Source organism: Lathyrus oleraceus, chromosome 5 (assembly GCF_024323335.1).
Source record: "Lathyrus oleraceus cultivar Zhongwan6 chromosome 5, CAAS_Psat_ZW6_1.0, whole genome shotgun sequence".
NCBI lineage: Eukaryota > Viridiplantae > Streptophyta > Magnoliopsida > Fabales > Fabaceae > Lathyrus > Lathyrus oleraceus.
The window spans coordinates 96424905-96438302 of record NC_066583.1 but is presented as its reverse complement, the minus strand read 5'-3'; the positions used below and the strand labels follow the sequence as shown (position 1 = coordinate 96438302).

Sequence of the window (13398 nt, the reverse complement as noted above, 5' to 3'; positions counted from 1 at the left end):
TGTGATGAGATTTTGTTTAATGTGATGCATGATTTGGAAATTAGAGGTCAATAGAAGAATATTGCAAGAAGAGCCACCAAATTTGGAGCTTTGGTTCAAAAGTTATGCTCATTTGAAGTTTCAAGCACCCTTGGCAATGATTTGATCATATCTCCTCAACCATTCATCAGATGCTCATGATCTTTGACTTTTTGGAAATGGGAGAGCGAGATCTTCAACTTTCGTGTTAAACAAAAATTCATTTGAAACTTCTTTGATGTTGGAAAGTTGAGTTAAAGTTGGATCAAAAACTTGCCATTTTTGGAAAGTTGAAATTATAGGTCACTTTCCATTTTTGGAAACTTTTGACTTGACTTCAAATTCTTCAACATTGATCTTTGAAATGATGAATAAGCATGATTTGGACATGAATGGGATGAAGAAACTCAATTTCTCAATTCAAAACCCACAGTTGACTTCTCAGTTGACTGCGTTGGCCCTTAGATGACCTGAAATTGTTCTGATGAATTTGGGGCCTTAACCACTTGGGAATTTGTTCCAAAATGAACCTATAGCTCACACAAGATCCATAAAATGATCACATGATCCATATACCAAGAAAATACCATCTGCTCTTTGTACCATGAATTCACCTGATGCCTTGACCTGTTGACTGCTTAAGCTGCAAGTAACAAAGGTTAATGACATATTTTGGTACATTTTTGGTTAGTGATTAAAAGAAAATCAATGATATACAAATGCAAGCAATGCTTGGTGATCAAGAACCATTCTCAAAGGGATCCCACCCACAGGGAAGGAAGCAAGGTGTACAATGATATTATGTGCATGGATAAAAATCCGGACTTCAGATAAAAAGCACGATTGGTGGCACAAGGTTATAGTCAACAAGAAGGTATTTACTACAATGAAACCTTTGTTCTAGTTGCCAGGTTAGAATCTAACCATTTACTTGTATCCTTTGCTGTAAATTACTCCATCAAACTATATCAGATGGATGTCAAAAGTGCGTTTATGAATGGATATATTTCTGAAGAAGTGTGCGTTCATCGGTCTCTTGGTTTTGAAAACTCAAAATATCCATAACACGTGTTTAAACTAAAAAAATATCTTTATGGTCTAAAACAAGCTCCCAGAGTTTGGTATAAAAGACTGAGTTCGTTTCTTTTGGAAAACAATTTTATCAGAGGCAAAGTCGACTCTACACTCTTCTGTAAAAATATCATAAACAACCTTATGATTTGTCAGATATATGTTGATGACATAATTTTTGGTTCTGCTAACCCCTTTGTCTATCAAGAATTTTCAAAGCTAATGTAGGCCGAATTCGAAATGAGTCTGATGCAAGAGCTAAAGTTCTTTTTGGGAATTCAAATCAGACAAACATCAGATGCTAATTATGTATATCAAAGAAAATACATAAAAGACATTCTGAAGAAGTTTGAAATGTCAGAAAGCAAACCAGCAAAGACTCTTATATGCCCCACTTGCATTTTGGAGAAATAATAGGTAAGTCAAAAGGTTTTTCAGAAACTCTATCGTGGTATGATAGGTTCTCTTCTCTATTTGACTACTACACGTCCAGATATATTATTCAGCGTTTGTCTCTATGCTAGATTCCAATCATATCCAAGGGAATCCCACCTAACTATTGTTAAGAGAATCCTAAGGTATCTAAAAGAAACACCTAACCTAGGTCTGATGTATAAGAAAACATCAGAGTATTGGCTTTCTGGGTATTGCGATGCAGATTACGCTGGAGACAGATTGGAATGCAAAAGCACATCTGGAAACTGCCAATTTCTAGGAGGAAATCTCATCTAATAGGTTAGCAGAAGACAATGAACCATTGCACTCTCAACTATAGAAGCATAATACATTTCAGCTTCACTATACATCACTCAGATGCTCTGGATGAAGAATCAGTTGGAGGACTTTCAGATATATGAGAGTAACATCCCTATCTTTTGTGACAATACATCTGCTATATGTTTAAGTAAGAATCCTATTTTACATTCCAGAGCAAAATACATAGAAATTAAACATCATTTTATCAAAGACTATGTTCAGAAAGGTGTAATAGTTTTAAAATTGATTGATACAGACCACCAATGGGCTGATATCTTCATGAAACCCTTAGATGAAGATAGATTCTCCTTCATTCTGGAAAATTTAAACATGGCAGATTTCCCATAGTGATTATGAACTTGTGCTTCTCCTCTGACGTGTTAAAATAGGCTCCGACTTAAATCTATCGTTGACATCTAGTTCTTGTTCTGATACTTCTACCAGTTAGATGTAATCTGAATTAGATACCCTCTAAATCAAAACCTTTTGGTATTCTTGATGTCAGAAACATCAACACGTGGCCTCTCTAGCGTCTGACCTTGGATCTTCTAGACAACTGTCTAGCACAGAACTCAAGATCCAGACTGTTGAGATCTCCTCGAGCGGCATGTATATTTTTGGGATTATACATCCATCGTTAGCTATAATTAATTCTCCCCAAGCGTGTCAACTTAGATTTCTGAACCAATTAATTTTTTTGTCTCATATTTTCTATTAAAGTTGTCGTTTTGCTTGCTACATGGTATTGTCGCAGCCTGAAAAAATACAGTATGCGAAAAAACAACCGGCGAGAAAGTAAAGACAGAAGAGTCGCCACCGTGCGTTATTTATCCCAAAGGAGGGAAAGGAAACGCTCGAAGTAAACCTGGAGAAAGAAAAGGAAAAGACAAGGTCTCGCAACCAAATCTTGGGTTCGGGAGTCGATTATGCGAAGGGAAGGTATTAGCACCCCTACGCATCCGTAGTACTCTACGGGATCCACTCTTGTTGTTTCTTGTCTAAAGGGTGTACGTTTATCTAATGTATTATTTACTAAAAGGGTCAAGAGAAAAATGACTCGCATAGATATCGCATCCATTGCATACGTATCTCATCTGAATATGAGAATCAGAGTCTTCGTAGCTCGGGTACCTAAGGGTTAAGGATAAATGTGCTCGTTAAGACATCGCGTCTTATGCCTACGTATCTCATCGGGAATGAGAATCAGAGCAAAACGTAGTTCAAACTAACTACGGGAAATAAGGGTCTCGATTGCAACTAGGGCAAGAGAAAAGGAAAGTCTCGATCGCAACGAGGGCGAGAGGAAACAAGGATTAGTTGTTAGTTGTTAGTCAAACTCGGCAAGACATCGCATCTTGTGCCTACGTATCTCATTTGAACATGAGAATCAGAGTTGCCGTAGTTCGGCTACATAGGGATTGCCATCTGAACATGGACTTACAAAGGAGGACACTAGTTGTGTCAAGGGAAAGTGGGCATTGTGTTCACGTCCTAGCAGTAGGTGTCGCAGCTCGCTGAATCGAGTCTTAGGCAGTTACCTCTTTGCGGTAGGACGGACTACAGGCCACAAGATCGGAGATGCTCGGAAAGGTCTAGAAGTGGGGAAGCTCTGCCCTAGAGTTGTGATGCAATATGTACTTAAGTGTTAGGATTTACAAATGGGAATATTTACCTAATGTTAGCATGCAAAGAATATGGGAATTCTAACTATGTTATCATACAAAAGGATATGGGAATCCTACTTATGTTATCATACAAAAGGATATGGGAATCCTACCTATGTTATCATGCAAAAGGATATGGGAATCCTACCTATGTTATCATGCAAAGGGTTCTATCTAATGGGTGCTACCTAATCGGAACAAGAATCGACGAATGGAGCAAGGAGAAGTGTTAGGGATAAGGGTAGATGGCGATGCATGAAGCAATCGACTTACAAGGTTGATGGCGATGCATAAAGCAATCGACTTACAAAAGGGTGGATGAATACGTGCTGGTTCTGTTAGGTTTTAAAAAAAATGATTACTCGACGTTGGATCGAGGTTTTGGTCTTGTTTTGAAATGGTTATCGGGTATTCATTTTATTTCTTGTATTAACAGATGAATAAAGAATGAAAGAACATTATACATTTCATGGGAGAGGGATACATTTGTTATGAATGGGGGTTGTCATGGCAATCAAACAACATAAATATGTGCCTAATACATCATACAAGTAGGCAACAGTCAATCAGACAATAAGATATTTAATCAAATAATCAAAGAAATGAAATGAATGAGCATTAAACAACGTATGAGTGTAAGTGTAAGGGAACCGGCTCATTGTAAGAAAGCCCAAGAGTAAGCTATGTGAGGTTGATGGCGATGCTTAAAAAGCAATCGACTTACAAGGGTGTAAAAATGGGCTCGATATTAAATCGAGAAAAGTATGATTTTTATAGTTTAAAAAATGGTTTTGAACTAAACTAAAATACAACAACTATGCATTATTAACAAATGAAATCATGAGTATAATAAACATAAAAAAGATATTAATCAACATACTAAAAGAATAAAAAATGCTAAAGGAAGATAAAATCAAATAAAAAGCAAAAAGTACCACACATGAGTATCGAACCTTCCCCACCTAATATTATGCAACTAAACTCTCTCCACTAGGCCACTCAAGATCAGTTATCATTTTAGCAAACACTTGGGGATATAAACAGAACTAGCTAGAGACAGTTTAGAAAACAAATCAATTAAAAGAGGGGATAGGCTAATGTTACTGGACAGCCTAACTAAACTAAACAACATTAATATACACTTTGTAATAAAGGAAAAAAAGAAAAAAAAGAAATGCTAAACATATTACAAATTTTGTGGTTTTTTTTTTATTTACCTCTGTTTAAATAAAAGAAATTTAATTAATTAAAAAAAAGAAAAGAAAAGAAAAGAAAAAAAAAAGAAATGGAGACGAAGAAGAAGAAGACAGAAGCTCGTCTTCCTCCGGTATCGCCCTCGCGATCTTTCTTCTCTCCCAACCTTACACTTCTCTCTCAACCTTACACTTCTCTCTCAAGCGCGTTCCTAACCCTCAATCTCACTCAAACGCTCTCTCAACTCACAATCTCAAAGAAACATTCTCTCTCAACTCTCACAAATATTTTCAATCAACAAGCATAAAGAGAAAGATAAAGAGAAAGAAAGAGAGGTCCTTACAAAGTGTCACTGCGGTGGTGGTGAAGGATGCGAAGCTGGCCTCCAGGTAATCAGTCTTGGGATTTCAGGGTTTTCTTTGCCTGAGATTTTTTTTTGCCTCTAACTTTCTGTTGTTCTCTTCAAAATCGCCTCCCTCCCTTACTGATTTCTCTTCCTCTTTTATCCTCTGTGAATTAGGGTTTCAAAAGGGTCCTTGCTGTTCAAAAGGAGTAACTCTGTGAAGTCCCTTCGGTGTTCAGAAATTGGATTGGCCTCTTTGATGTTTGGACTTGGAACAGGTAACCTGAGCATCTGAGCATTCCTCTCTGTTTTGTTTCTATTCCAATTTGGGAATATTTCTTGAATTAACTGCTTGGTAATTAATTTTGCCTTTTTACTGCAGTGAAAATTGGAGCTTTGGTTTGCTATGGTTTGTTATTGATGTAGTTAGGCATGTTGCTGTGGCTTGGAAAAGATGCTATCCATTTGTAGAATTTTGGATTCGATGTAGACATCTAATGTAACAGGATCATAGCATGCTGTAGGGCCAATTGTTTTATGCATTACCCCTGTCATGGTGAGTTTCAAGTGACCAAATGTATTACTCTATTAAGATATGTTTATGGAGAGTGATGTATGGTTGGCTCACATATTTGGATTGATGGCTGCAGGGTGTTTTAATCCTATACATTAATGATGTTTCATGTTGCAGGCTAATGGATTTGGACTGTGGAAATGCCACCTGCAACATCACAGCCAGCGATGCAACCCTTCGGCAACATGATCAACACCATTTGCCTCCATCAGCAGGGCAAGGAAAATTGAGGGTAGCGATTCATGGCTATGGTGGTCTTGGTGATGCAACATGTTGTGTTGACGGAAAGTTGGTTGGATTTCTTGGCAGCAATGTTGTAGCAGCATGTATGCATCTGCTGAAAAACAAGATGTCTGCTTTAGAGAGACTGTTACTCTGCCAGTTTCACCGTTAATATTGGCTACATTACAGCAAACTGATTGCCCAATGAAATAGGCTTCCAAAATATTGGTTTTCTGGTCATCTGCAGCCTTATTTCTTGGAGAAAAAGCCAGTTAATTGACCAAAGAAACGAACGAAGCATCCAGTCTCAATTATGTTACCTATATAACCATGTACAACCGAGTTAGGATGCATCTGGCTAATATCTGCAAGAATCTGCTGAGCGTATTTGATAAGCGAACTTTTGGCAGACAGAATCATATTGTTCCCCTTAAAATCTAGAACCAGTAGTTGATCAAAATTATACCCAGGTTTCAATACTGACTTCATCAGAGTAGCTTGCCCATGATGATCCGCCAGGTGCACATTTACAAGGATAACAACTGCAATTATCCATAAGCTCCCCACGCTCCATATATCGATCGAACTATCCTTATAGGTAAACAATGGTGTGTAAAAGAGAACAAGGCTCTGCCATACTGTGTCACGCATTGTGATCCAAAATAATTGCATATTGTAAGCTTCTTGCCTGTAACCAGTACTATACAGTTTCGGATACTGCAAAAGTGTCCTATGACTCAAGTCTTTGTCCAAAATACCAACAAAAATTGTGGGGTGTTGGTGTATACTCACTGCAGGGTTGTGGTTTGATGAGGTTTACATGTCTGCGGGTGCACAGGTTTATGATATCTTTGGGCATGGAGCTATATTGGGAGACAACTCTGAGTTTGTCAGCAAAGATGGCTTGGCTGAGGTTGTCGAAGCTGCCAAGGTTGTCCCCATTGTCTTGCTTTAGGCTTTCTAGCTTGCTTGAATTTGAGCGAAATGATGGCTTCCTAGCATCTTTTATGATTAGTGATGAAGTTGGTCGGTTTGTCATCTTGATCAACTCCACTGCCAACACCTGAATAGGGGACCTAACAGACGGGCTTGATGCTTTGAGAAGGTCGATGATAGCTTCGGCATCGTGTTTTGAGTGGACACAAGCCAACACTCTAAGTGATGAGTCTGGTCGCGTGCCTTGCATAGTCTTCCTTTGACTTCCCAGAACTTTGCCTGTATTAAGGCTTTTTTGTGATCATAGCTAATACAGGACCAGAAATAGCTGTCATTAACCAACATGCCAACAGCATCACCATAAATGGTCGGCTCTCCAATTCTAGTCTATCCACGGCGGTGTATAAAATGATTAATGGCATTGTTCCTTTAGTATTCATGAGAAGTGCAAGGGTTAACCCTTCCATGTGTGGCATCTGATATATCCAAGAAACTGCAAACACGGACACCAATTTTACCAAGAAAGCCAACACAATAACGAGGATGACAAATAATGACAACAAGGAAGCATAATACAATTGTGTTAGAACCAGCAAAAGTAGTGTCCAAGAGAATAAGTCATTAATCAACGAAGAAGTTAACGTCAATTGTCCATTCTCTGTCAGCAAAAGCTTCAAATCTGAAAGGATTTTAGCAACCTCAGGAAACTCACTGCTATAAGAAAATATTAGCCCGTGTAAATGAATAACAACTAGAGATGTCTGGAGACATGTAACAGTATCTAATAGCTTTGCAACGAGAACATCTCATAGTGGTAGGAGAATTTTTGGAGAATTGGTGTTGTATCAGCCACTTTGCAACTCGCACACCAAATGTTTTGGTAAAATTCCTTAACCAAATTTCTTTCCTTTTTCTGTTTCGGTCTCTTGTAATTAAGATGCTGAATTGTCGTGCTATTGGTGATGCCAGCTACAGGTATGAAGATGGTTTTGCATTTCCTTGGATAATGATGCTCTCGATGCAGGTTGGATGGTTGAGCCAAAGACCTATCCTGGACCTCTTTAAATTTCAAGGTTTGTTCACTTGTTTGGATGGGTTGCTACAATGCTAATGTGCTTGACATAGGCTTCAAATATTATGCTTAGACTTGGTTTCTGTTTGTTATGCAGGTTGCATCTGATCTCGCTTAAGAGCTTGTTGGAGTTGGATGACCTATTGTTGCTGCTCTGGTGGCAGGGAACTCAATTGCTCCGGTGTTAGATTCAATACTTGTTGCAGCAAAACAAACTCCACGTCAGATGGAAGCTGTGAAGATTGTTGGTCAGGGTGCCTTGCTTCTGCTTTAGGAACTGCAGGCGCAGGTAATAAACTACTTCCAAGAACATAGGATGATCCTTTGGAGACAGGCACATCTGAAGTCCCAGAAGCAAGAGAGGATTTCCTTTCGTCATTCAATCTAGTGAGCTTTAACGGACGAGTGAAGGATTCTGGAATATCACGAGTCGTGCCTATATTCTCTAATCCCGCGAACATGTTTGAATAATTACTACTATTTTTGGTCCAATCCTCAGGAGCTTTGGAAGATCTATCACCTTCCTTACTAAGTAACTTGGAAGTACTAGATGACATGGAGGGGTCAGCCTGAAAGCTTGCATCTGGACGAACCATTTGAAGATTATGCGAGACTGTTGAGCTTCCAGCACGTACCGGATGCTGAAGGAACGAGGCATGCATTTGCTGGTTCATCGCAGTTGAATTTACTAGCTGAATTAGAGGCCTAATCGACAAACTTCCCAAAGTTGGGGAACGTGCGGAAGGAAGCATTAAATTATTCTGCCCTGTTCCAGGCTGTACAAAATGGTTGCTTTGGTGGTACAAGTTTGTTCAAATGGAATTGCTTCAAATCATTTGCTCTAAGTTCAGTCATCACGCCATGACCTTATGGAATTCAAGTTTCGATTTGGCAGCTGCAGGACTATGATGACAGGATGCTAGTACAAGGTGTGTCAAGGTTAGTTCAAAACCATAATTCATGTGCATTGCTTTGCCAAATCAATCATGTATGTACCATGTTTGATCATGTGATTAGGGTATTTGGTTATTGATGAATGCAGGGCCAGTTCAGCAGGGTAAAGGTTGGTGTTCTTGTTTGCTGAATTGGTTTTGGTTTGCATATCTGCTGGTGTAAACTTCATGCTGCAAGATCAGTTGATGTTACTGTATCCATGTTGATTCAGTTTGACATCTGGTTTGAAATATGTCTCATAGTGTTATGGTGTGTCGTGGCATTGCAGGTTACCAACTGATGTTCTGTTGCACCACTGATGTTGTTTGTAGGCTCAGGTAAAGCAACCAGGTTTATCAATACAAAGACCTGGCTGATAATTCTGGTTTAACATGGTGACGGTCAGATTCATAAGTTGTCTTTCTTGGTTATGTGACACTGCTAGTGGACAGATGAGACTAAATGCACGCTACCTCATTTCATGACAGATTTAGGCCTGCTATAGGATTATGATGGCAGGACATTTACCAAGAGGAGTTCAAGGCCAAATCCATTTGAAATGCAATGTGAAGCCACATTTGGAAACGCATCAAAGCCCAATAGCATAGTACCCCAAGCATGACTTTTGGATGGTGGATCAATGAAGGAAGATTAGTCTAGGTCTTAGGTGGTATAAAAAAGTGAGTTGGCCTTGGTCAAAGTTGACCAAAAAAAGTCAATTGTTGACCAAAGTCAACAAATAGCATTTCTTTGTATTTCCTTTATGACTTCTTTGTAAATGGATATTCAATGGACAATTGTGGATAGAATTTAGGGTTTAATGGATTTGTGTTGACTTTGGTCAAAGTTGACCAAAAAGTCAACTGTTGACCAAAGTCAGCAATTGGTCAAAAGTGTCGATTTTTGTATTTTTCTTGTATGGAATCATATGTACTGGTTTAAACATGGATGAAATAGATTGAAATGGATTAACAAATGGTTTGAAGTTGGTTTCCAGATTGTTTTGTCTTATGACTTGAATGTTTGACTTTTGAAAAATAACTTGACTGATTGCACATGAACAAGACCATGAAATGAGACCATAAGGTCAGGGTTTTGACATAGTATCCATGAACCAATAACATGACTAGCAAGTGGCTTGAAACACAAGAAGCCTGATTGTTCAGATGACCAAGACCATATGTGCATTAACAATCACATGAACAAACACCATGACTTTGGACCAAGACCAATCCTCATATAACAACCAAAGTAAGGTTAGGCCAAGCACGCTAAACAAACATAAAAAATTCAGGACCAAAATCGGGGTATGATAGGTATGTATATATATTTTTCACAATTCTCACTTTCACACTTTTCACTCACAAACCTACACAAACCCCTTTGTGCTCAAACTCTCTCCAAGTTCATCAGCAATCTTTGAGTTCATCAAAGTTCTTCAATCTTCATAAACAGTCAACAACATCTTCAGCTTCTCCAAATGGATTCTCAACAACAACAGGTGTACAACTACTCTTAACAAATGGAAGAAAATGAACATCTTGTTGAAGCTCCACAACAAACTTATACTGAAACTACTACAACAACAACCACTGTTTATAAGGAACCCCACGTCCGTGATCATTCTCCTCACATCAACCTTGCAACACCATTTGAGAAACTAGAAGTTCTATGTTAATCTCTGGTAGATTTTGAAAATATGAAGCGCAATGGAATTGATCTTATTGATGATCTGCAAAAGCAAGGTTGGGGAAATTATTTTTAGAGGCTCTATCATCCCATCTATGCTTTCCTCGTCAAAGAGTTTTGGAGATTCGCAGATTGCGATGACCATTGTATAGTCTCATATGTTATGGGAGTTAAGATGGTCATCCCTGAGAAATCAATTGAAAAACTCCTGAATATGGAGAAAACCGGGGGAAGAAGAATCTACAACATAAACCCTAGGGCAAGATACATATCCCAGGAGATTGTTCCAACCATCTTCAAATAGAACTCTGAAGGAAAATCATCCAAGAACAAGGAACTTCACCAGAATCTGGGGGTCTGGTTGAAAATCATTTTGGGTACCATCCACCACCGTCCAGCCTCAAACTCTTATGACTACATCAACACAGATCAGAAGTGTATCCTGTATTGCCTCCATAAAGGACTCAAGTTGAATCTGCCAATGTTGCTTTTCAAGTATCTGAGAGATTCAGTCAGGGATACAAGAAACCACATGAAGCCCAGAAACTACATTCCTATGGGAAGGCCCATCTCTGATGTTCTGATTGAAAGCGGACTGGTAGACCATCTGATATCCTACAACCTGATGGAAGATGTGACTGTAGATGTTGGCAAGCCTCTGAATGCCAAAAATCTAAAGAGCATGAGGATCATCGGGAGAGTCTTGGTCAAGCCAACTCTGGAAACTTTCTAGGAAGCTCTGAAGGGTCAGAGAAAGATACCTAATGGTCTCTATCTGTTCTCCAAGATAGATCCTCCAGAGGTCATTGTTCATTACCTCTAGAACATGGCATCTCAAGGGGTGGATATCTCAGAGTTCTCGGTGGACTAGCTTCTAGAGAAACCACCTAACATTATGAAAAGGAAGAGAGAGCCTTCTGAGAAGTCCAAGAAGTCGAAGACTCTAAAGCTGGGAGAACCGTCAATAACCAGATCTCCTGCACCTCTGGTCTCTTCTACTCCAAGTAAGTCATACTCCTCTAAAACTCCTTCAAATTATAATTTAAAGCAAATATCTTCCTCTCTACCTCACCCATCCTCTACCTATACCCCTATGAACCCACCATATCTATTCCAACTTCCTCTGAACCTCAGAACTCTAACCCTTCCTCTCTCCCTCTACAACAGTTCAACCTCATTACAACAACACTTCTGATATCCGAAGCCTTACTTCTGAATGAACTCATCTCACCTCCATCTTCAACTCCGTCCTCACCACCATATTATACATACCCTCTGACTCTGAATAGCCATAAATCCCCGACATTTCATCTCCAACATTGGCCCAACTATAAGCCATATCAATATCTAACCAACCTCCATCTATCCTAGATACCTATGTGCCTTCTTCTTTTGAACTTAAAACAGAACCTTCATTTGAACCCCTAACTGAAAGCCCTTATGAACCTCCCACTGAATTCACCCACAATTTACTAGAACCCATTAATCCATCTTCTAAACCTGAACCAACCTTCCCCACCCTGGAAGAGTTAGTTGCTTTATTTTTACAATCCTCAACTTTGAAGCTTAGATCACTATCTGAACAGTCCAACCTGAGTGATAATCCCTCTGAAGTGAGGATTCACTAGAATGGATTTCTCAGATGGATGACATCTGAGGTCTTTAAGCTAAAAGGCCTCTCTGAATAAGTCAAAAATGACTACATCAAAGAAGTTGAGGAGAGGCTATAGGGTCTTATGGCCAGAGAAGCTGAAGAGAAAGCACGCCAGGAAGCTGAAGAAAAGGCAAGACTGGAAGATGAAGAGAAAGCAATAAAACAAGCCTAAGAAAAGGCCGCCACTGAGGCTGCTGCTGTTGAAGTTGAAGCCAAAGCCAAGGCTGACGAAGCAGCACGCGTTGCTGCGGAAGAAGCTACCAAGGAAAAGGAAGTTGCTTTGTCTCAAGGTAGGACCTTTAACTCTGATCTTTAGCCACTGGCACTCAAGACTCTTGAAGAACTCCAGAAGGAACAATAGATTGTGAGAGCTAGACTAGATCAACAGGACTCTGTTAACTCTAGTATTTAGACTCTTCTGACTCAGCTGCTTCAGAGGATGCCACCTCCTCTAAACCCTTAGACACCTCAGGCTTTATATTTTGTGTTTTTGTTCTTCTAAGTGTTTTAGCTTTTATGTTTCTCTCTCTCTATATCTCTTTCACTTTATCTAATGAAATTTTATTTTGCACTATATGTTTTTTCTCGGTTGTCTTTTTGAGTCAAACAAAAAGGGGGAGAAATAATTAAACAGCCTTCTGATGAAATTAATATCTAAGTCTCATAATGCATTACTTACATTCTAAAAATCTTAATATATTGCGCAGTCTAAGTTCTTGCAGGAAGTATCTAAGCAAAACATCTAAGAAACAAGCTAAGTAACATAAGAGGCTCTGGTAAGAAACTCTAAACCTTCTAAAGTTTCAGATTTAAGGGGAGCTTGCTTATCTCAGGGGGAGTCATAGTATATCTGACTCTGAAATGATTTTCCTTTAATTATTATGAAGTATCATTGTTTCATCAACAGTCTGAAGTTTTGTCATCATCAAAAAGGGGGAGATTGTTAGAACAAGAATTTGGGTCTGCAATTTATCTCTAAGTTTTGATGATATCAAAGGATGAAACATTTTTTGTACCCAAATAAAATTCTCTAAGTGTGCAGGACTCTAATGAAAAAGAATCTGATGATACAACATCTGACGTCACAATAGTCCAGAACAACTGCTTTAGAGTCAAAGGCATTTGCTCTGACACTGAAGACAACGATGTCCATAGTATATGTCATCTGAAGACTCTTAAACTCTGCACCTGAAGGATCCCACACAATGAATACTCCGATGATCCATACATCTGAAGAATATCTAATTAGAGATCAGGCAAGAACTTCTGAAG

At 38.9% G+C, this 13398-nt stretch overlaps 1 protein-coding gene across 1 annotated transcript; it reads right to left on the bottom strand.

Annotated features, from left to right (window-relative positions):
• Positions 1-7927: 7927 nt before the first annotated feature.
• Positions 7928-8559, bottom strand: LOC127085038 (uncharacterized). The gene has a single exon (XM_051025606.1). The coding sequence runs from the start codon at positions 8522-8524 to the stop codon at positions 7991-7993; it is 534 nt and encodes a 177-aa protein (XP_050881563.1). The 5' UTR covers positions 8525-8559; the 3' UTR covers positions 7928-7990.
• Positions 8560-13398: the final 4839 nt, after the last annotated feature.